The sequence below is a fragment of the Panulirus ornatus genome, chromosome 53 (genome assembly GCF_036320965.1).
Source record: "Panulirus ornatus isolate Po-2019 chromosome 53, ASM3632096v1, whole genome shotgun sequence".
Taxonomy (NCBI): domain Eukaryota; kingdom Metazoa; phylum Arthropoda; class Malacostraca; order Decapoda; family Palinuridae; genus Panulirus; species Panulirus ornatus.
This window is the reverse complement of record NC_092276.1, coordinates 15,877,402-15,903,283: the sequence shown is the minus strand read 5'-3', so window position 1 is coordinate 15,903,283 and position 25,882 is coordinate 15,877,402. Positions and strand designations below refer to the sequence as shown.

General features: G+C 49.8%; 1 protein-coding gene across 8 annotated transcripts in view; it reads left to right on the top strand.

Moving 5' to 3' along the window:
- Window positions 1-25,882, top strand: part of LOC139765261 (SLIT-ROBO Rho GTPase-activating protein 1-like) — a 753,718-nt gene that overhangs the window by 82,105 nt on the left and 645,731 nt on the right. For 3 of the 8 annotated variants that reach the window (XM_071692611.1, XM_071692608.1, XM_071692609.1), the window contains exon 2: window positions 6,179-6,731. The exons of the other annotated variants lie outside the window; for them this stretch is intronic. In XM_071692611.1, the coding sequence (XP_071548712.1) occupies window positions 6,720-6,731 (12 nt within the window). In that variant the 5' untranslated portion in view covers window positions 6,179-6,719. The remainder of the gene's footprint in view (window positions 1-6,178; window positions 6,732-25,882) is intronic. 8 annotated transcript variants of the gene reach the window in all.

Sequence of the window (25,882 nt, the reverse complement as noted above, 5' to 3'; positions counted from 1 at the left end):
GTAAGCGTTGACCATTGCTCATCTGGCCAACAGACAAGACACCTGACGAAGTGGTTCACGGCGAGGAGGAGGAGGAGCTGGTGCCGCTGCTTCAGGTGGGAGAATGGCGCTCACCGTAGGTTCCAAGGGTGGCTGGGAGGCGCTCACCGTGAGTTACAAGGGTGACAAAGAGGCGTTCGCCATGGGCTCCAAGGGTGATTGAGAAGCACTCACCATGGGCCCTAAGGGTGATTGAGGGGCGCTGACCATGAGCTCCGAGGGAGATAGAGAGGCGCTCACCATGGGTTCCACGGGTGACTAAGCAGCGCTCGCCATGGGTTCCAAGGGTAGACAGACAAGTGCTAAAGACTGGCGACAGGTTACCTAAGTAGAAAATTAGGCGGTAAGTACTAGTGGACGGGGAAGACGGGCGCTGACCATTATTATACGACCAAGTAGGCGCTAAACGTTGGTGGCCAGTGAGACAGATTCTGTACACTGGTGACAGGTGCCTGACGTCAGTGGACGGGGTGAGAGGTGCCTGACGCCAGTGGACGGGGATGAGAGGTGCCTGACGTCAGTGGACGGGGATGAGAGGTGCATGACGTCAGTGGACGGGGATGAGAGGTGCCTGACGTCAGTGGACGGGGATGAGAGGTGCCTGACGTCAGTGGACGGGGATGAGAGGTGCCTGACGTCAGTGGACGGGGATGAGAGGTGCCTGACGTCAGTGGACGGGGATGAGAGGTGCCTGACATCAGTGGACGGGTGAGAGGTGTCTGCTGTCAGTGGACGTGGATGTGGTACCGGACGTCAGTGGACGGGGGTGAGGTGCATGGCGTCAGTGGACGGGGATGAGAGGTGCCTGACGTCAGTGGACGGGGTGAGAGGTGCCTGACGTCAGTGGACGGGGATGAGAGGTGCCTGACGTCAGTGGACGGGGTGAGAGGTGCCTGACGTCAGTGGACGGGGCTGAGAGGTGCCTGACGTCAGTGGACGGGGCTGAGAGGTGCCTGACGTCAGTGGACGGGGATGAGAGGTGCCTGGCGTCAGTGGACGGGGTGAGAGGTGCCTGACGTCAGTGGACGGGGTGAGAGGTGCCTGATGTCAGTAGACGAGGCTGAGAGGTGCTTAACGTCAGTGGACGGGGCTGAGAGGTGCCTGATGTCAGTGGACGGGGATGGAGGTGCCTGATGTCAGTGGGCGTGGATGAGTTGCTGGACGTCAGTGGACGGTGATGAGGTGCCTGATGTCAGTGGACGGGGGTGAGAGGTGCCTGACGTCAGTAGACGGGGGTGAGGTGTGACGGGGATGAGATGCTGGACGTCAGTGGACGGGGATGAGGTGCCTGATGTCAGTGGACGGGGGTGAGAGGTGCCTGATGTCAGTGGACGGGGGTGAGGTGCGACGGGGATGAGGTGCTGGACGTCAGTGGACGGGGGAGACAGAGGGATGACCTGGGCGCGGAGGCCTGAATCATTGACCAGTATAGCCAGGGTTCGCGGCTTCAGGTCATGTGCAAGTTGCAACCAGCCAGCCAGCCAGCGGTGACCTGATGTGGTGGGGGTGGGGATGGGTAAGGTGGTGTGGGTGGGGAACATGGCTGAGGATGGGTAAGGTGGTGTGGGTGGGGAACATGGTTGAGGATTGGTAAGGTAGTGGAGGTGGGGATGGGTAAGGTGGTGTGGGTGGGGAACATGGTTGAGGATTGGTAAGGTAGTGGAGGTGGGGATGGGTAAGGTGGTGTGGGTGGGGAACATGGCGGAGAATGGGTAAGGTAGTGGGGGTGGATAAGGTTGTGGTGTTGGGTAAGATGTTAGGGAATGGGTATGGTGATGGGGTATGGTAGAAGGAGATTGGGAAGCATGGAAAAGGAAACCCCTTTTGCGACTTCAGTATATGATCGTCCCTCCCCCTCATGTGTTAACATGCCTCCCTCTACATTAATTTCATTATCGCTCGCGAAGGCCCATATCTCCTGGAACAACGATAGATTTTCCGCCCGTAGCGTTAGTTCTGGTGATGTGCAAACACTTAATCCCCCGCATCATTTTCTCCTAATTTTTCATAAACACCTTCATCGTCTGTGGCAGTTCACATCTGCTCTGAGATCCTATAGGAAGGTAAGAGCCTACAGACCCTCAGTTCACATCTGCTCTGAGATCCTATAGGAAGGTAAGAGCCTTACAGACCCTCACTTCACATCTGCTCTGAGATCCTATAGGAAGGTAAGAGCCTACAGACCCTCAGTTCACATCTGCTCTGAGATCCTATAGGAAGGTAAGAGCCTTGCAGACCCTCAGTTCACAGGTGTTCTGAGATCCTATTGGAAGGCAAGAGCCGACAATATGAACCCCTGCCTTGGTTTTATGGGACTAACGATAACCCAGGAGAGGTCTGTGATCCGTGAGGCCAGTTTGTCAACTTCTCATCGTCCATCGCTTCCCAAAACTTGGAGAAGGAGAGAGAGAGAGAGAGAGAGAGAGAGAGAGAGAGAGAGAGAGAGAGAGAGAGAGAGAGAGAGAGAGAGAGAGATCTTGCCTTCCGTAGTTAGCAAATTATCCTGAAATATCTGGAATTTTGCGATTTTTCAAGATTAGCGGTGCGGTGTTCCGCGTGGGGAGTGTGTGGCCGCCCGTGTGGCGGTAACATGGCCTCGAGATAGCCGGCAAGATATGGAAATTGGAAGTGAAAATTGAAGGAACTGGGCGACGGCGGCGGCCGGGAAGAGGAGGTAATGTCATCGACCAGCGGCAATCACCGCTGTCACCCCGGCCCCTGCCTGCCTGCCAGGGAGTGGTGAGGGAGGGGTGGCCACAAGAAAGGAAGGAGTGGCAGAGATAAGGGAGGAGTTGCGGGGGGGGGGGGGATGAGGTAAGGGAGGAATGAGGGGAGATAAGTGGGGAGAGGAAAGGGAGGAATGGAGGAGGGAAAGAGTGGATTGAAGTAAGGGAGGAGTGGGGAAAGGTAAGGCAAAATGGAAACGTTAGGTGAATGGAATGGGGTAAGGAAGGAGTGGGTAGGGGTAAGGGAGGAGTGGGTAGGGGTAAGGGAGGAGTGGGCAGGGTTAAGGGAGGAGTGGGGAGAAGTAAGAGGGTGTGGAGGAAGGTAAGGGAGAGTGGGGAGGTAAAGAGAGTGTTGGGAGACGTGAGTGGTGGTCGTCAGGTGGAGGGCGTTTCCAAGTGTCTGTGAATACGTTCATGAGAGCGTCACTAACGAACGCATACATGCTAACCTGAGGACGGGAGGTCTGAGGAGGATCAAGAGATAGTAGTGATAAGAGAGACTTGAGTGAGAGCTGTAAGAAAGATAATGAGGAAGATCTTGCGTGAGGTAGACTTTGATAAGAGAGCATCAGAGTTAACCAAGACGGTGTCACAATAACTATTATATGAGGCAGTGATGGATCATATGTCGTGGAAGGGAATAGAAAACGAGGAGGAATTGATGATAGTGAAGGGTGTAGGAAGGTCTGATGAATATGAGAGTTAGATTGAGTGACAGAACAGTGTGACAGGATGAGTGTGACGAGGTATGGAAGAATGTTCATGAGATCGATAGTAAGACAAGAGTTATGTTATGGTCCAGCCTCGTGCAGACACGAGACACCATCGTCCAGATGTGTGCCAGGATCAGGAGAAGTGGGAATGGTTACTAGGGACCATCGTGGGAAGCGGGAATGGTGTTAGGGATTACCATGGGAAAAATGAATGGTTATGAGTACCTCCATGAGAAGCGGGAATGGTACCAGGAACCACCATGGCAAGCGGGAATGGTTCTAGGAGCCACATTAAGGAGCGAGAATGGTATGAGGAAACACAAAGTATGAATGATGAGGAGGACTGCCAAATGGATTTAGAAAATCCCGCGTCGGATGATTGAGGACGAGCAGACAGTAGAGACGATGGACGCTAGCTAACTGCTCCTAACCTTACCGGTGAAGCTATTGCCTTGTTCATGCCACTTGGCCATAGACCTAAGTTAGCTCGGCTCACTCAGCGATAAGGTTAAGCTGTCTTATCGAACGCCAACTAACCTATCTTGACTCAGAATTATCCCCCTAACTTAATAAGCCCGTAACTTGCTGGGGACAAACTCATCTTGCAGCCTAACTCACCGTATTATATCCCTCGAGAGACCCGCTCGGTTACACCCGTAACCCAACCTTTCATTATGACCCATGTTAGATTCCGCGCCCACACTCGCTCCCTGTATGGCGACTTACGACTAGATGCTTCTCGGAGTTACCTATGTTTGTGGTCACTCAGCGTAACGCAGAACCCACCCCGTCCCATCTGTGTTGGTGTGAGCCAGCATGACAAGGCCTGAACTGTTGCTAAGACAACACAGTTTATTAATACAGCCCAACCTAAGTCAACCCAGCTTAGTCCAGACTGACGTAACCTCACCTAACCAAGCACACCCGTCCCTGTCTCCATATATATATATATGTGTGTGTGTGTGTGTGTGTGTGTGTATGCTTCATAAGTCATGGAGGCCTCAAACTTTTGCTGTTAAAACTTTGCCATTATCCAGACTCGAGAACAGCTCGGTTAACATTTCATGCTTTGGTATTATAGCTAAACATGGCTTTGGTTTTATAATGGACCACATAGAGTCTTTTGGAAATACGGAGATTATGATTAGTCTTACTCGCTTGCCTTTTTCCGCGTTGTGTGTAGTGTGTAGTCCAGAATGGCAGAGCAGAGACGGAGTTTTGGTGGTGGTGTTGGGATTTAAAAAACTTAAATGAAATGTTTGCACCTGATGAGTCGGATTGTCTCCGCGAAACATGTAGTGCTGCATGTATAGAAAAATTACATGTTAAATGATATTATCTGAACTCCTACTGAATTGCAATTTCACCTTCATAACCATCATCAGGGACGAGTGTGATCAGAAAGCACGAAAGATGGCCGATGCGATGGGAGTGAGGTGCTTGGGTGTCGACTGAGTGAGGAATGATAGGGTAAGAGAAGAGATGTGGTAGTAAGAAGAGCACGACTGAGTGAGCTGAAGGGGATGTGCTGAAATGGTTTGGATATATAGAGAGCACTGAATGAGGAGAGACTGACCAAGAGGATATGTGTCAGAAATGGAGGGGACAAGGAAAAGGGGGAACAAAACTTGGAGATGGAAGGATGATTTGAATGATGTTTCGAGGGATCGGGGCCTGAACATGCAGGAGTGTCAGGAGTGCACGGGATAGTGAATCGGAGAGAAGTGATATACAGGGGGTGACGTGCTCTCATTTGGCCGATCCAGGGCATGTGAACCGCACAGGGGAAAACCACAGAAACGTGTGTGGGTCTTGACAGTGGATTGGGTGTTGTAGTTTCGGTGCATGATACTTGACAGCTAGAGAGTAGATGCGAGTAGATTAGGCCAGTCCTCGTTTGTCCCTGGCGCTATCCGCTATTCGAGAAACTACAAACGAGTAAGATGATATATCTTGTCAGAGCTGCAGTCAGTAAGATCTTATGAATACCGTACACGAGTGGGTCGAGATGTAGGGGTGAGGGAGGGTACGTCGATTTGAATACAGTGACATAGAGAAGTGTGTAATGGCACAAGGAAAGGGAGCAGAGTGCGTCAGTATAACCGAGTGTGTGAAGTAGGTGTTTGTATGCTGGGCTGAATGAGCGAGTGCGTGGGAATGTATGAAAGTGTCTGTGAGGGCGTGAGAAAGCGACACTGACAATACCGTGACCATCTTGATCACCAGCGACCCAGAACTCGGAGAGGAACACATGGTAAAGACGGGGAGGAGGAGGAGGAGTGACACGTGAGGTGTCTGTAAGGCGGGGTAAGAATAACACCAGTTCTGGGAAAGTCTATGTTTGGTGGCCGCCTCCACCATGACCTCTCTCTCTCTCTCTCTCTCTCTCTCTCTCTCTCTCTCTCTCTCTCTCTCTCTCTCTCTCTCTCTCTCTCTCTTTTTCTCTCTCTCTTTGTTATTGCCAACAGAAAATGGGTGAATGGGAAAGAAAATAAGATATACCTCGCTTATTTTACTGCATTTGTTCATTCATTATCAATTATTACTACTATTTACAAGCATCAGGTCATTGTTATCATCATTACGTTAAATGTAATGTTCGCGGTCAAGAGACACCAGAATATGGCGACACAGGAGCACTGTTCGCATTTACTATGTACTGAATGAAGGCTATTTATTTATTCAACATGCGTTTATTAGTGTACAGGTCAGACTCGTCTTTCGCTGAGTTCGTGTGAGAAACAGACGTATCTCCATCAAAACAATTTTGACTCAGTTTGGGATACATGCTCTAACAAGACAGACTTTCAGTGGTGTATTTATTCTATACATGTTCTGAAGCAGCTGCTTTGACCTGGAAGTTGTCAAAGTGTCTGGTGTTCTTGTGGGCGAGCATGTAGAAGCCGGCCTCAGGCCTTCACAATGACACTGAAAACCACAGATGACCCAACTCTCTCTGGTGACGCCTGGCTCGTCGTTCTTCCCAAGTGACCCGTAAATGTGCGACGGTCGAGTGGGCAGTGGAGGAGGAGCGGCGGGTCCCTGCTGAGCATAGCGGGCCATCCTCCCGCCCGGCCGGCCGGCCTGCTGTTCTGATCACGCCGCCGGGAAAAATGGTGGTGCGAGTTGGCACCCACATGCCGCTCTCTCCCCTCCGCCCGCTTCTGCTTGCTGCTGCTGCTGCTACTGCTACTGCCTCCTCCTGCTGCTACTGCTGCTGCTGCCTGTAGCCGCACCAGCCATGTCTATCAGGGTAAGATAATTGTGATGATCATGTTTCTTAATGGTACATTTCGCTCTTGTCATGGTAACGTATGATTATACTGACGATGTCTTTATTTCTGGTAGGAAGTTACGTTGTGCCTTGATGCTCTGTTATCATGCGATCAACTATGGTTATTAAGATGATAATATGTCAGGTTTTTATTTAATGTGTCACATTCGTGTACGTCACGTTGGGTTTTACGAAGGTAAGTGTCGTTATGGCTGTATCGCCACTGTAACCCTGGCAGCTGTGTGATGTGAGTGGACAGGAGGCAACCAACACCTGCAGCTCATGTGCCACGATTGAGCTGATTGTTTTGGAATGTTTCACTCACTGTTCTGAAACTTCTTGACTTGTGGTTGTTGAATCTTCGTTCATAATGGTTGGGAAAATTAAAATAAGAAGGAGATAAGCCATATATTGATGTAAGTATCTGGTATAATATACAGTTATAAAAGAACTGTCGAATGTTAAGTTTATCTTTATCCTGAACACAATACACAGAAGTGATTACATATAACAAACGTTACTTTACGTAGTAAAGATTGTAGAAGAGGAAGTAGAGAAAACGAGAAATTACGTGGAATGGAAGAGGACAAGTTTGTTTCGCGGGTACAGCACATTTAGATGTGTGAGTACGATAGGTGGACGATATCGACGTGGACGTCTTCCTCCTCACCCAGCGAGGTGCTCCAAGGTGAGGGGACCCATGGGGGGGGTCACCTGCTGCTCCTCCTTCACCTAAAACACAAGATGGGGTTGGGAGGGGGAGGAGGAACCTGACCACGCAGTGCTGACGGAGACTCGTCGCTAACGAAGAGACGAGTCATTTCGACCGTTAAATGGTAGGTTAGTCTCCCCCCCCCCCCCCCCCCCCCCTCTCTCTCTCTCTCTCTCTCTCTCTCTCTCTCTCTCTCTCTCTCTCTCTCTCTCTCTCTCTCTCTCTCTCTCTCCACTTGGCCACGGAGGCGAGGGTCGGGCCCTGGCGGCGGGGACCTTACCGTGCTGCACGGAGTTCGGAAAGCCGATGATGGTCACCACGAAGAGGGAGGGCGTGTGGCGCGCTGGAGGAGGAGAGGGGGGATGGCTCCAGCCTTCCCCCGGTCACACACACACACAGTTAAAGTTGTCAGGGCAAGCAAGAGCCCGAGGGGCGCCACCACGAACGGTGGGAAGTGGTTCCACCTGCACGACAAGTTGGTCTTGGCTGGTAACTACAGAGTCTTACAGACACTACCACACAACCTGATGGTGTTGGCTCTACAAGTCCTGGCTGTGCAGGCTGCTGTTTCATGTTCTACAAGCCCTACTGGTATCACACGCTGGTGGTCTCCTACAAGTTTCTTCTGGCTTTATAAGTTGGTCCTCCTGTTCCTACAAGTTGGTTCAACAACAAACGCTGCTGCTGCTGGTTTAAACATGTTGCTTCCACTTCAAGCTGATTGCTGGTTAGGTAAGTTCTGCAGGCACTACAAGTTGCTCTTCTTGGTTCTACAAGTTGGTGGCAGTACAAAGTGATGCTTTTGGTTCAACAAGTTCGAGCGTTACAAGCTGATGCTGGTGGTTCTATAAGTTCTGTAGCCGTTCTGGAACCTCGCTGTCCCTGGGTCGTGTAGCTAAATCGCTTGGTGCCATACCTTCAGTACTTCACCTGTGGTGTTGCTCAGGTATTATTTCCACTGTGACGTCTGCTGGAGTGTTGTGTGTGGATGGTTGTTGGAGTAACTTTGGTCGGGTCGGGAGGCGCGGTGCTGAGGAGCGCGGCCGGGCCTCGCTGGAAGGTGTGTGCAGGTCTTTGGCTCTGGTTCCAGGCGGGGTTCCCAGGGGTCAGGGAAAACACTAGGCTATTCTGTCTCTCCCTTTTTTTTAGAAGTCGGGGAATTTTCAGATTTGGAGATACAGTAAAAATCACATGTTGGAATACTTCAGGGAAATGTGAAATTTGTACATAGAATAAAATTCGGAAATTTTGGGGGAATACGTCAGGGAAATTTGGATTTCGTGCATACAGATCAAAAAGATTGGAGTACGTCATGGAAATGTGACATTTTAACAGATTAGTCCGGGGATTTTCACAATGGTCCGTGAATATGAACTGAATAAGTGTAATCAAACGGATAGTTGTGGATTTGGTTTACACGAAATACGAACATTACGATCCTTGAGCATGATGCTACGACCATGAGCACGACATAACGATCCTTGAGCACGACATACGATTCCTTGAGCACGACGCTACGGACCATGAGCACGACATTACGATCCTTGAGCATGATGCTACGACCATGAGCACGAGATACGATCCTTGAGCACGACATACGATCCTTGAGCACGACATACGATTCCTTGAGCACGACATACGAATCCTTGAGCACGACATACGATTCCTTGAGCACGACGCTACGACCTTGAGCACGACATACGATCCTTGAGCATGATGCTACGACCATGAGCACGACATACGATCTTGAGCACGACGCTACGGACCATGAGCACGACATACGAATCCTTGAGCACGACCTACGACCATGAGCACGACGCTACGACCATGTGCACGACATACGATCCTTGAGCACGGACGCTACGACCATGAGCAACGACATACGATCCTGAGCACGACGCTACGGACCATGAGCACGACATTACGATCCTTGAGCACGACATACGATTCCTTGAGCACGACATTACGATCCTTGAGCATGATGCTACGACCATGAGCACGACATTACGATCCTTGAGCATGATGCTACGACCATGAGCACGACGCTACGGACCATGAGCACGACATTACGATCCTTGAGCACGAACGCTACGACCATGAGCACGACATAACGATCCTTGAGCACGACATACGATTCCTTGAGCACGACGCTACGACCTTGAGCACGACATACGATCCTTGAGCACGACGCTACGACCTTGAGCACGACATACGATCCTTGAGCATGATGCTACGACCATGAGCACGACATACGGATCCTTGAGCACGACGCTACGGACCATGAGCACGACATTACGATCCTTGAGCACGACATACGATCCTTGAGCATGATGCTACGACCATGAGCACGACATACGATTCCTTGAGCACGACGTACGATCCTTGAGCATGATGCTACGACCATGAGCACGACGCTACGACCATGTGCACGACATACGATCCTTGAGCACGACGCTACGGACCATGAGCACGACATACGAATCCTTGAGCACGACCTACGACCATGAGCACGAGATACGATCCTTGAGCATGATGCTACGACCATGAGCACGAGATACGATCCTTGAGCACGACGCTACGACCTTGAGCACGACATACGATCCTTGAGCATGATGCTACGACCATGAGCACGACATACGAATCCTTGAGCACGACGCTACGACCATGTGCACGACATACGATCCTTGAGCACGACATACGATCCTTGAGCATGATGCTACGACCATGAGCACGACATTACGATCCTTGAGCATGATGCTACGACCATGAGCACGACATACGATCTTGAGCACGACGCTACGGACCATGAGCACGACATAACGATCCTTGAGCACGGACGCTACGACCATGTGCACGACATACGATCTTGAGCACGACGCTACGGACCATGAGCACGACGCTACGGACCATGAGCACGAGATACGATCCTTGAGCATGATGCTACGACCATGAGCACGACATACGATCTTGAGCACGACGCTACGACCATGACACGACATACGATCCTGAGCACGACGCTACGACCATGTGCACGACATACGATCCTGAGCACGACGCTACGACCATGTGCACGACATACGATCTTGAGCACGACGCTACGGACCATGAGCACGACATACGATCCTTGAGCATGATGCTACGACCATGAGCACGACGCTACGACCACGAGCACGACATACGATCCTTGAGCACGACGCTACGACATGAGCACGACATACGATTCCTTGAGCACGACATACGATCCTTGAGCACGACATACGATTCCTTGAGCACGACATACGATTCCTTGAGCACGACATACGATTCCTTGAGCACGACGCTACGACATGAGCACGACATTACGATCCTTGAGCATGATGCTACGACCATGAGCACGACATTACGATCCTTGAGCATGATGCTACGACCATGAGCACGACATAACGATCCTTGAGCACGACATACGATTCCTTGAGCACGACATACGATTCCTTGAGCACGACATACGAATCCTTGAGCACGACGCTACGACCACGAGCACGACATACGATCCTGAGCACGACGCTACGACCATGTGCACGACATACGATCTTGAGCACGACGCTAACGACCATGAGCACGACGCTACGAACCATGAGCACGACATAACGATCCTTGAGCACGACGCTACGGACCATGAGCACGACATACGGATCCTTGAGCACGACCTACGACCATGAGCACGAGATACGATCCTTGAGCACGACATACGATCCTTGAGCACGGACGCTACGACCATGAGCACGAGATACGATCCTTGAGCATGATGCTACGACCATGAGCACGAGATACGATCCTTGAGCATGATGCTACGACCATGAGCACGAGATACGATCCTTGAGCATGATGCTACGACCATGAGCACGACGCTACGGACCATGAGCACGACATACGGATCCTTGAGCACGACGCTACGGACCATGAGCACGACATTACGATCCTTGAGCATGATGCTACGACCATGAGCACGAGATACGATCCTTGAGCACGGACGCTACGACCATGAGCACGACGCTACGACCATGAGCACGAGATACGATCCTTGAGCACGACATACGAATCCTTGAGCACGACCTACGACCATGAGCACGAGATACGATCCTTGAGCACGACGCTACGGACCATGAGCACGAGATACGATCCTTGAGCATGATGCTACGACCATGAGCACGAGATACGATCCTTGAGCATGATGCTACGACCATGAGCACGAGATACGATCCTTGAGCACGACGCTACGACATGAGCACGACATTACGATCCTTGAGCACGGACGCTACGACCATGAGCACGAGATACGATCCTTGAGCATGATGCTACGACCATGAGCACGAGATACGATCCTTGAGCACGACATACGATCTTGAGCACGACGCTAACGACCATGAGCACGAGATACGATCCTTGAGCATGATGCTACGACCATGAGCACGACGCTACGACCATGAGCACGAGATACGATCCTTGAGCATGATGCTACGACCATGAGCACGACGCTACGACCATGAGCACGAGATACGATCCTTGAGCATGATGCTACGACCATGAGCACGACATAACGATCCTTGAGCATGATGCTACGACCATGAGCACGAGATACGATCCTTGAGCACGACGCTACGGACCATGAGCACGACGCTACGACCTTGAGCACGACATACGATCCTTGAGCACGGACGCTACGACCATGAGCACGACATAACGATCCTTGAGCACGACGCTACGACCATGTGCACGACATACGATCCTGAGCACGACGCTACGACCATGAGCACGACGCTACGACCATGTGCACGACATACGATCCTTGAGCACGACATACGATTCCTTGAGCACGACGCTACGACCATGAGCACGAGATACGATCCTTGAGCACGACCTACGACCATGAGCACGAGATACGATCCTTGAGCACGGACGCTACGACCATGTGCACGACATACGATCCTTGAGCATGATGCTACGACCATGAGCACGAGATACGATCCTTGAGCATGATGCTACGACCATGAGCACGACGCTACGACCATGAGCACGACGCTACGACCTTGAGCACGACATACGAATCCTTGAGCACGACGCTACGAACCATGAGCACGACATACGATTCCTTGAGCACGACGCTACGACCTTGAGCACGACATACGATCTTGAGCACGACGCTACGACCTTGAGCACGACATACGAATCCTTGAGCACGACATACGATCCTTGAGCACGACCTACGACCATGAGCAACGACATACGATCCTTGAGCACGGACGCTACGACCATGAGCACGAGATACGATCCTTGAGCACGACATACGATCCTTGAGCATGATGCTACGACCATGAGCACGACATACGATTCCTTGAGCACGACGCTACGAACCATGAGCACGACATAACGATCCTTGAGCACGGACGCTACGACCATGACACGACATACGATCCTTGAGCACGGACGCTACGACCATGTGCACGACATACGATCCTTGAGCACGACATACGGATCCTTGAGCACGACATACGATTCCTTGAGCACGACGCTAACGACCATGAGCACGAGATACGATCCTTGAGCACGACGCTACGACCATGAGCACGACGCTACGACCACGAGCACGACATACGATCCTTGAGCATGATGCTACGACCATGAGCACGACATACGATCCTTGAGCACGACATACGGATCCTTGAGCACGACGCTACGGACCATGAGCACGACATAACGATCCTTGAGCACGACCTACGACCATGAGCACGACATTACGATCCTTGAGCATGATGCTACGACCATGAGCACGACGCTACGACATGAGCACGACATTACGATCCTTGAGCACGGACGCTACGACCATGAGCACGAGATACGATCCTTGAGCACGACATACGATTCCTTGAGCACGACATACGGATCCTTGAGCACGACATACGATCCTTGAGCATGATGCTACGACCATGAGCACGACATTACGATCCTTGAGCACGACATACGATTCCTTGAGCACGACATACGATCCTTGAGCACGAACGCTACGACCATGAGCACGAGATACGATCCTTGAGCATGATGCTACGACCATGAGCACGACATTACGATCCTTGAGCATGATGCTACGACCATGAGCACGACATACGAATCCTTGAGCACGACCTACGACCATGAGCACGACATACGATCCTTGAGCACGACATACGATTCCTTGAGCACGACGCTACGACATGAGCACGACATTACGATCCTTGAGCACGACATACGAATCCTTGAGCACGACGCTACGACCATGAGCACGAGATACGATCCTTGAGCACGACATTACGATCCTTGAGCATGATGCTACGACCATGAGCACGACATTACGATCCTTGAGCACGACATACGATTCCTTGAGCACGACGCTAACGACCATGAGCACGACATTACGATCCTTGAGCACGGACGCTACGACCATGAGCACGAGATACGATCCTTGAGCATGATGCTACGACCATGAGCACGACATTACGATCCTTGAGCACGACATACGATTCCTTGAGCACGACATACGATCCTTGAGCATGATGCTACGACCATGAGCACGACATACGATCTTGAGCACGACGCTACGGACCATGAGCACGACGCTACGAACCATGAGCACGACATAACGATCCTTGAGCACGACATACGATTCCTTGAGCACGACGCTAACGACCATGAGCACGAGATACGATCCTTGAGCATGATGCTACGACCATGAGCACGACATTACGATCCTTGAGCATGATGCTACGACCATGAGCACGACATACGGATCCTTGAGCACGACCTACGACCATGAGCACGACGCTACGACCATGAGCACGACGCTACGACCACGAGCACGACATACGATCCTGAGCACGACGCTACGACCATGTGCACGACATACGATCTTGAGCACGACGCTACGGACCATGAGCACGACATACGAATCCTTGAGCACGACATACGATCTTGAGCACGACGCTACGACATGAGCACGACATTACGATCCTTGAGCACGACATACGATCTTGAGCACGACGCTACGGACCATGAGCACGACGCTACGGACCATGAGCACGACATACGATTCCTTGAGCACGACGTACGATCCTTGAGCATGATGCTACGACCATGAGCACGACATACGATTCCTTGAGCACGACGTACGATCCTTGAGCATGATGCTACGACCATGAGCACGACGCTACGGACCATGAGCACGACATACGATCCTTGAGCATGATGCTACGACCATGAGCACGAGATACGATCCTTGAGCATGATGCTACGACCATGAGCACGACGCTACGACCTTGAGCACGACATACGGATCCTTGAGCACGACGTACGATCCTTGAGCACGGACGCTACGACCATGAGCACGAGATACGATCCTTGAGCATGATGCTACGACCATGAGCACGACGCTACGGACCATGAGCACGACGCTACGACCTTGAGCACGACATACGGATCCTTGAGCACGACATACGATTCCTTGAGCACGACGCTACGACCATGAGCACGAGATACGATCCTTGAGCATGATGCTACGACCATGAGCACGACATACGATTCCTTGAGCACGACGCTACGACCATGAGCACGAGATACGATCCTTGAGCATGATGCTACGACCATGAGCACGACGCTACGACCATGAGCACGAGATACGATCCTTGAGCATGATGCTACGACCATGAGCACGAGATACGATCCTTGAGCACGGACGCTACGACCATGAGCACGACGCTACGGACCATGAGCACGACATTACGATCCTTGAGCATGATGCTACGACCATGAGCACGACATACGATCTTGAGCACGACGCTACGGACCATGAGCACGACGTACGATCCTTGAGCATGATGCTACGACCATGAGCACGACATTACGATCCTTGAGCACGACATACGGATCCTTGAGCACGGACGCTACGACCATGAGCACGACGCTACGACCATGAGCACGAGATACGATCCTTGAGCATGATGCTACGACCATGAGCACGACATACGATCCTTGAGCATGATGCTACGACCATGAGCACGACATTACGATCCTTGAGCACGACATACGATCCTTGAGCATGATGCTACGACCATGAGCACGACATACGATCCTTGAGCATGATGCTACGACCATGAGCACGACATACGATCTTGAGCACGACGCTACGACATGAGCACGACATAACGATCCTTGAGCACGACATACGATTCCTTGAGCACGACGCTACGAACCATGAGCACGACATAACGATCCTTGAGCACGACGCTACGACCTTGAGCACGACATACGATCCTTGAGCACGAACGCTACGACCATGAGCACGACATACGGATCCTTGAGCACGACGCTACGACCATGAAGCACGACATACGATCCTTGAGCATGATGCTACGACCATGAGCACGACATAACGATCCTTGAGCACGACGCTACGACCACGAGCACGACATACGATCCTTGAGCACGACGCTACGACCATGAGCACGACATACGATCCTTGAGCACGACGCTACGACCATGAGCACGACATACGATCCTTGAGCACGATGCTACGACCATGAGCACGACATACGATCCTTGAGCACGACGCTACGACCATGAGCGCGACATACGATCCTTGAGCACGACGCTACGACCATGAGCACGACATACGATCCTTGAGCACGACGCTACGACCATGAGCACGACAGCTACGATCTAGAGCACGACATACGATCCATGAGCACGACATACGATCCTTGAGCACGACGCTACGACCATGAGCACGACGCTACGACCATGAGCACGACGCTACGACCATGAGCACGACATACGATCCTTGAGCACGACGCTACGACCATGAGCACGACATACGATCCTTGAGCACGACATACGATCCTTGAGTACGACGCTACGACCATGAGCACGACATACGATCCTTGAGCACGACGCTACGACCCTGGGGTATTGTGGCACTGAATCTTAAGGGATCAGATTACAGGCCAGGCTACCATACCCAAATACCCAAATATTCGTAAATACATTACCTTGTGTCTTTTTTTCCCCCCCGGCATCATAATTCTCTATTTCAGTTAAGTTGCTATACCATCGCCAGCATCACAGGACCCCTTGCAAGCCTGCCTGGTATTACTTCAACCTACCTTCACACCATGATCCCACACCGCCAGTACACCCTCGCCCGCCCTGTGTTACCTCACCTGGTGTAGCCCACCCAGTCAAGCATTGTGGTTGTGGTTGTTTAACGGCCCTGTGTTACCTCACCTGGTGTAGCCCACCCAATCAAGCATTGTGGTTGTGGTTGTTGTTGAACGTGTTACGTGTCGTCTCTCAGTTCTACCACTCCAACCAAACCCACGTGGAACACCTCGCTAAAACCAGTGTAACGTTTCGGACGTGATGAACCAGAGATAACTCCTCACTGTGGCACAGTTAGTGGCTTGTGACCCTCGCTGTGTCACATCCTCAGGGCACAGCTGTAGTGTTGGGGGAAAGTCACGTGATGCTCTGTCGTGTCCTTACCTTACCCGACACTATGTGCAGGAGGATTGTGTGTGTGTGTGTGTGTGTGTGTGTGTGTGTGTTGCCAGGTTGATGGGAGGTCACACTGCGCACCACTGCCAGCCACGGGTCAACCACTTGACCTGACCCCGCCTCCATCAGGTCACCCACTTCATCCTAACCTCCCTCACACCAGGTCACCGAATCTATCAGACCTTACCTGACCTCACCCGCTCTGACCACCTTGCCCACTCTCGACTACTCTACCCATTCTTGACTACCCCGCCCACTCCCGCCCACTCTTCACCACTCCCGCCCACTCTGTCCCTGCACCAGCCGGCCACAAAGAGAAGGTCTCTGGGGACTGGAATAAGATAGTCATCAAGTTAACGTGTGTAGGTGTCTGGCACCGTGGGTTTCGCTCAGTCAGACCCAGGTAGCTTGTTTTATCGACCAATCACCGGCATCTAGCTCGTTTTATCGACCAATCACCGGCGAGTAGCTCGTTTTATCGACCAGTCAGCGCCAAGGTGCTTTCCACCAATCAGGTAACAGCATGGGCTCCAACGATTTCTTTTTTCTTTCTTACGTGCGTCATGAAAGCGCTGGCTGTCCTTAACTGAACTTTTATTCATCACACTGTAAGGGTCGTGACGTCTTGCTCACGGGTCGTGACGTCTTGCTCACGGGTCGTGGCGTCTTGCTCAAGGGTCGTGGCGTCACGCTCAAAGGTCGTGCCGTCGTGCTCAGGGATCGTACCGTCGTGCTCTGGGATCGTACCGTCGTGCTCAGGGATCGTACCGTCGTGCTCAGGGATCGTACCGTCGTGCTCAGGGATCGTACCGTCGTGCTCTGGGATCGTACCGTCGTGCTCAGGGATCGTACCGTCGTGCTCAGGGATCGTACCGTCGTGCTCTGGGATCGTACCGTCGTGCTCAGGGATCGTACCGTCGTGCTCTGGGATCGTACCGTCGTGCTCAGGGATCGTACCGTCGTGCTCTGGGATCGTACCGTCGTGCTCAGGGATCGTACCGTCGTGCTCAGGGATCGTACCGTCGTGATTAGGGATCGTACCGTCGTGCTCAGGGATCGTACCGTCGTGCTCTGGGATCGTACCGTCGTGCTCAGGGATCGTACCGTCGTGCTCTGGGATTGTACCGTCGTGCTCTGGGAACGCACCATCGTGCTCAGGGATCGTACTGTCGTGCTCAGGAATCGTACCGTCGTGCTCTGGGATCGTACCGTCGTGCTCAGGGATCGTACCGTCGTGCTCTGGGATCGTACCGTCGTGCTCAGGGATCGTACCGTCGTGCTCTGGGATCGTACCGTCGTGCTCAGGGATCGTACCGCTGTGCTCAGGGACCGTACCGTCGTGCTCTGGGATCGTACCGTCGTGCTCAGGGATCGTACCTCCGTGCTCAGGGATCTTACCGTCGTGCTCTGGGATCGACCGTCGTGCTCAGGGATCGTCCCGTCGTGCTCAGGGATCGCACCGTCGTGCTCTGGGATCGTACCGTCGTGCTCAGGGATCGTACCGTCGTGCTCTGGGATCGTACCGTCGTGCTCAGGGATCGTCCCGTCGTGCTCAGGGATCGTACCGTCGTGCTCTGGGATCGTACCGTCGTGCTCAGGGATCGTACCGTCGTGCTCTGGGATCGTACCGTCGTGCTCAGGGATCGTACCGTCGTGCTCAGGGATCGTCCCGTCGTGCTCAGGGATCGTCCCGTCGTGCTCAGGGATCGTACCGTCGTGCTCTGGGATCGTACCTCCGTGCTCAGGGATCTTACCGTCGTGCTCAGGGATCGTACCGTCGTGCTCAGGGATCGTACCGTCGTGCTCAGGGATCGTACCGTCGTGCTAAGGGATCGTACCTTCGAGGGTTAATTCGGACCCACATCACAGGGAAAGGGGCAATCTGTTTGGCGTTGTATACCTGTAATGGATATATTTGGTAATCAATTTGTTAATTATCTTTCGGGAAAGTAATTCGTTGGCACTGGAAAAAGTTGATTAGAGTCTTGGTTGTACTAAAATCGATGATTCATTGGTTAATTACGTCTTGGGTTTAGTTTTATTACCTCTTGATGGTGTGCGGTTTATCTATAGCGGGTTGACAGTGTGGGTTACGTTCCTTGCTACACCTGGGTCAGTGTACAAGGGAGGGCGTGGAGCCGGATCTTCTGGTTGTCTTCCTCGGATTCAAAATGTCATCCAAACCTAAGATTATGTGATGAATAATGATGACGATTATCTATAACGGGAAACTGTATCACGAGACGTTACTGGATGTTACGGTAACGTAGATGTCGCGCTGGGAGAGGAACACCTGGATTCTGGCCTGGTTACCACACAAGGCATAGTTGATTATGATGGTTAACGAGCGTTTGATGGTTTAGCTTGTGTACCTCACCTCCCGTATGTGATCAGTGTTAAGTTCTTTATCTGCATTTCCTCCACGTCCCTTTACTTGCCTCTGTTCGCATGTCTTTGATCACCTCCCTAACTTTGTTTTATTCCCTCAGCCTCGTCATTATGTCTGCCCCTGCCCCCTCACCTCTGTGTCTGTTCTCATTCATTTCCTCCACGTCCCTTTGCTTGCCTCTGTTCACATGTCTTTGATCACCTCCCTAACTTTGTTTTATTCCCTCAGCCTCGTCATTATGTCTGCCCCTGCCCCCTCACCTCTGTGTCTGTTCTCATTCATTTCCTCCACGTCCCTTTGCTTGCCTCTGTTCACACGTCTTTGATCACCTCCCTAACTTTGTTTTATTCCCTCAGCCTCGTCATTATGTCTGCCCCTGCCCCCTCACCTCTGTGTCTGTTCTCATTCAGTTATTCTTCATCCCGCCGCCGCTTGTCTTTCACACTACTTATCTTGGCACACCAGGTTCCCCCTTCCTCACCTGTGTGTGCATGCAGCGAGGTGCGGCCTGCTACAGCTTGGTCGACGCACGACCTGGACCCAATCCATGATGTGGGGTTAAAAGGCTTCACCAGCAGGTATCCTGGTTCCCTACCCTCACTCACCCTCCCACAGTACACCTCAACCATCACACACACACACGAGACTGTCATCAACGTATAACAATTTTCAGAATTACTTTCAGTCTACCACTGGAGGTTTTCCCACACCGTCCGTTTCAGACGAGGGTAAAGTAGAGGACTTTGGGAAGGGGAGAACAGTTAGAAAGAATCGCTAATCACCCATCCTCAGAAATCCCTCTGAAACACTAATAGATCGCTACCCGAGCTGAATAAAGGTCACCTCAAACACTGATAGATCGCTACCCGAGTTGAATAAAGGTGACCTCTTACATTCGTTGATACGATTAACGAGTAAATAATAGACGTTTGATTACTGATTATGCTCTGTTGGAGAACAAGACACGTCCAGTGTGTCGCTGCTGCCAAGGCCATCTGCTAATTACATATGAATATGCCGCTCCTACTGCTTGCAACTTTTCATCAAGTAATTTAAATTCGATCCAGTGCAGAGGAGCAGTGGAAATTAGAATATATATATATATATATATATATATATATATATATATATATATATATATATATATATATATTGGAAAGGATCACAATTTTGCGCGTGATCAAGATATTCCTATGAGTCCACGGGGAAAATGAAACACGATAAGTTCCCAAGTGCACTTTCGTGTAATAATCACATCATCAGGGGAGACACAAGAGAGAAATATAACAGTCAGTTGATGTACATCGAAGAGACAAAGCTAGGACGCCATTTGTTAAACATGCAATTGTCCAAGATTGTCTCACATAAGTATACGTATGTGAGTAGGAGAGATGGCCAGAGAGCGTTATTGGATTACGTATTAACTTCTAGGCGTATGAAAGAGACTTTTGGATGTCAATGTGCTGAGAGGTAAGGATATTCATTGTATGTATGGTTCATGGTGAAGTGCCTGAGGATTGGCGGAATGTATGCATAGTGCCATTGTACAAAGGCAAAGGGGATAAAGGTGTGTGTTCAAATTACAGAGGTATAAGTTTATTGAGTATTCCTGGGAAATTACATAAATGTGTATTGATTGAGAGGGTAAAGGCATGTACAGAGCATCAGACTGGAGAAGAGCAATGTGGTGTCAGAAGTGGTTGAGGATGGGTGGATCAGGTGTTTGCTTTGAAGAATGTATGTGAGAAATACTTAGAAAAACAGATGGATTTGTATGTAGCATTTATGGGTCTAGAGAAGGCATGATAGAGTTGATAGAGATGCTCTGTGGAAGGTACTAAGAGTATATGGTGTGGGAGGTAAGTTGCTAGAAGTAGTGAAAAGCTTTTACCAAATATGTAAGGCATGTGTACGAATAGGAAGAGAGATAAGTGATTGGTTCCCAGTGAATGTCGGTTTGCGGCAGGGGTGCGTGATTATTCCATGGTTGTTTAATTTGTTAATGGATAGGGTTGTTAGGGAGGTGAGTGCAAGAGTTTTGGAGAGAGGAGCAAGTATGCAGTCTGTTGTGGATGAGAGAGTTTGGGAAGTGAGTCAGTTGTTCGCTGATGATACAGCACTGGTGGCTGATTTAGTTGAGAAGCTGCAAAAGTTGGTGACTGAGTTTGGTAAAGTGTGTGAAAGAAGAAAGCTGAGAATAAACGTGAATAAGAGCAAGGTATTAGGTTCAGTAGGGTTGAGGGACATGTTAATTGGAAGGTAAGTTTGAATGGAGAATAACTGGAGGAAGTGAAGTGTTTTAGATATCTGGGAGTGGGTTTAGCAGCGGATGGAACCATGGAAGCGGAAGTGAGTCACAGGGTGGGGGAGGGGGCGAATGTTCTGGGAGCGTTGAAGAATGTGTGGAAGGCGAGAATATATTTCGGAGAGCAAAAATGGGTGTGTTTGAAGGAAAAGTGGTTCACAATGTTATATGGTTGCGAGGCATGGGCTATAGATAGAGTTGTGCAGAGGAAGGTGGACGTGTTGGAAATGAAATGTTTGAGGACAATATGTGGTGTGAGGTGGTTTGATCGAGTAAGTAATGAAAGGGTAAGAGAGATGTGTGGTAATATAATGTGTGGTTGAGAGAGCAGAAGAGGGTGTATTGAAATGGTTTGGTCACATGGAGAGAATGAGTGAGGAAAGATTGACAAAGAGGATGTATGTGTATTTTTTTTTTTTTTTTTTTTTTTTTATATATATTCTGCTATCCCGCGTTAGCGAAGTAGCGTTAAGAACACAGGAGTGAGCCTTAGAGGGTATATCCTCACTTGGCTCACTTCTCTGTTCTTTCTTTCTGCGGGAGGTGGAGGGAACGAGGAGAAGCAGGAGACCAAATTGGAGGTGGAAGGATGGAGTGAAAAAGATTTTGAGCGATCGGGACTTGAACATGCAGGAGGGTGAAAGGCGTGCAAGGAATAGAGTGAATTGGAAGTACCTACGTAAAAAAGAATTCCTCTCCGAGGGATGCACCTGTGTAGTACTTACCAGATGATTCACCTGTAAAGTAGTTACTTACCTAAGGATGCACCTGTGTAGTACTTACCAGATGATTCACCTGTAAAGTAGTTACTTACCTAAGGATGCACCTGTGTAGTACTTACCAGATGATTCACCTGTAAAGTAGTTACTTACCTAAGGATGCACCTGTGTAGTTCTTACTGGGGGATGCACCTGTGTAGTACTTACCGAGGGATGCACCTGTGTAGTACTTACTGAGGGATGCACCTGTGTAGTACTTACTGAGGGATGCACCTGTGTAGTACTTACTGGGGGATGCACCTGTGTAGTACTTACCGAGGGATGCACCTGTGTAGTACTTACTGAGGGATGTACCTGTGTAGTACTTACCGAGGGATGCACCTGTGTAGTACTTACTGAGGGATGTACCTGTGTAGTACTTACTGAGGGATGCACCTGTGTAGTACTTACCGAGGGATGCACCTGTGTAGTACTTACCGAGGGATGCACCTGTGTAGTACTTACTGAGGGATGCACCTGTGTAGTACTTACTGAGGGATGCACCTGTGTAGTACTTACTGAGGGATGCACCTGTGTAGTACTTACTGAGGGATGCACCTGTGTAGTACTTACTGAGGGATGCACCTGTGTAGTACTTACCGAGGGATGCACCTGTGTAGTACTTACTGAGGGATGCACCTGTGTAGTACTTACTGAGGGATGCACCTGTGTAGTACTTACTGAGGGATGCACCTGTGTAGTACTTACTGAGGGATGCACCTGTGTAGTACTTACTGAGGGATGCACCTGTGTAGTACTTACCGAGGGATGCACCTGTGTAGTACTTACTGAGGGATGCACCTGTGTAGTACTTACTGAGGGATGCACCTGTGTAGTACTTACTGAGGGATGCACCTGTGTAGTACTTACTGAGGGATGCACCTGTGTAGTACTTACCGAGGGATGCTCCTGTGTAGTACTTACTGAGGGATGCACCTGTGTAGTACTTACTGAGGGATGCACCTGTGTAGTACTTACTTACCAAGGGTTCCACTTGTCCAACACCATTTGATGAAAGCTTAGTGAACAACAGCTGTTGTCGTATTTTATGTATATCTAGTTGTCATGGGTGATAATCTTCTCATTTATCGTTAAGTATTACACTGAAAATAACTGAATGTATTCTTTTTGATAACTGAAAAGTATATGATTAATAAGTTGGCATAATAACACAACTTTGGAGAACTGAATAAAAATCCGATTTAGACAGAACGATTCAGGTTGAGTATAGTTTAAAATGAAGAAATCCGATACAGATAAATAGATAATTTTTTTTAGATTAATGCTATTTTGAAACAATTAGATGTAATTAATGATATGTATATATTTTGATGTACTTGTCAGCCTTATTGGTGCATCATGTGTGACCTGGCCAGTGCTGACCCATGAACCATGGGTCGACCTCCTCATTACGCATGCAGCTCATACATCGTCATACATCACCATTCATACGAATCATACATCATCATGCATCACCATTCATACGAATCATACATCACCATACTTACGAATCATACATCGTCATACATCACCATACATACTAATCATACATCACCATTCATACGAATCATACATCGTCATACATCACCATTCATATGAATTAAAATCACCATTCATACGAATCATACATCACCATTCATATATCACCATTCATGCCGATCATACGTCACCATTCATACGGGTCATGCGTTGTTCATGCATGTATCTTTCCCTGAGTTGCGTATGAAGTCCATTTTTTTTCCATGGGTTAGGTTGCTTCTCTTTAGTGATCATAGTCAGCCGGGTTATACACGTACAGGTGTCTGGCGAGAGACGTTGTGTATGTACCACGTAACGAAGGACATCAACTGGGCCGTGAAGGGGTCATTACCCCCCTTACAGCAGCTCTCTCTCTCTCTCTCTCTCTCTCTCTCTCTCTCTCTCTCTCTCTCTCTCTCTCTCTCTCTCTCTCTCTCTCTCTCTCTCGCTCCCTCTCCCTCTCTCTCCCTCTCCCTCTCCCTCTCCCTCTCTCCTCTCTCTCTCTCTCTCTCTCTCTCTCTCTCTCTCTCTCTCTCTCTCTCTCTCTCTCTCTCTCTCTCTCTCTCTCTCATCGTGGGCATTCCACAACCATGCGAGAGAGATGGCTGTGTAATACCCCCCACCTCCCTTCCTCCTCCTCCTCCTCCTCCTCCTCTTCCTCCTCCTCCTCCTACAAGTACCATAACAAGTCCCAATCTTTCAAAAGATCCTCTCGTAAACAATAGGACACCAGAGTGTAGTCTTAATTTCAGTGTGGGAGCATGGGATAATGAGATCGATCCCTGGTGGCTGTCCGTCGTGAGCAGGACGTGTGTGTGTGTGTGGAACTACAGTGTGTGTGTGTGTGTGTGTGGAACTACAAGAGTGTGTGTGTGTGGTGGTATGTACTATAACGTATGTGTATGTACTCAACGGGCCTCTCTGGCGTGTGCGATCGACATCCATATATACATATTTATACATATTCGCCGTTATATATACATTGTATATGTTAGGAGTGTGATTTTTAACTCTTATATTTACAGACACACGGGCCACGGCTGTGGCCCCCCATGACATACGTCGGCGTAGCAGACTGTTGCTCTCGTAACCAGGGACCCGGATGAGGACGTCCCTGACCTGGGGTTGTAGTTTTCGTGCTCTTGTTGTAATAACTCGTAGTTGTAGCGAGACTGCCACCGCTGTAGCGACAGGTATGGACCACTGTGGTGCAGTGGTTGGCGTTGCCTACCATGGCGTGTCAGAGGGTCGCCAGGGGTCGAGTGCGTAGTTCCAAATTCTGGTTGCGGTAGACAGCTCAAAGTCAGGTCAGCTGTTCATCTTCCCTTAGGTCGATAAAATAGGTACCTCTCCTAGGCTAGGAGGCTAGGATATGGATATATATATATATATATATATATATATATATATATATATATATATATATATATATATATATATATATATATATATATATATATATATGGAAATGGCAAATATTTTGAAATATATATATATATATATATATATATATATATATATATATATATATATATATATATATATATATATATATATATATATATCTTTTCTTTCTTTCATACTATTCGCCATTTCCCGCATTAGCGAGGTAGCGTTGAGAACAGAGGACTGGGCCCTTGAGGGAATATCCTCACCTGGGCCCCTTCTCTGTTCCCTCTTTTGGAAAATTAAAAAAAAAAAAAAAAAAAAAATGTGAGAGGGGAGGATTTCCAGCCCCCCGCTCCCTCCCCTTTTAGTCGCCTTCTACGACACGCAGGGAATACGTGGGAAGTATTCTTTCTCCCCTATCCCCAGGGATATATATATATATATATATATATATATATATATATATATATATATATATATATATATATATACAGAGAGAGA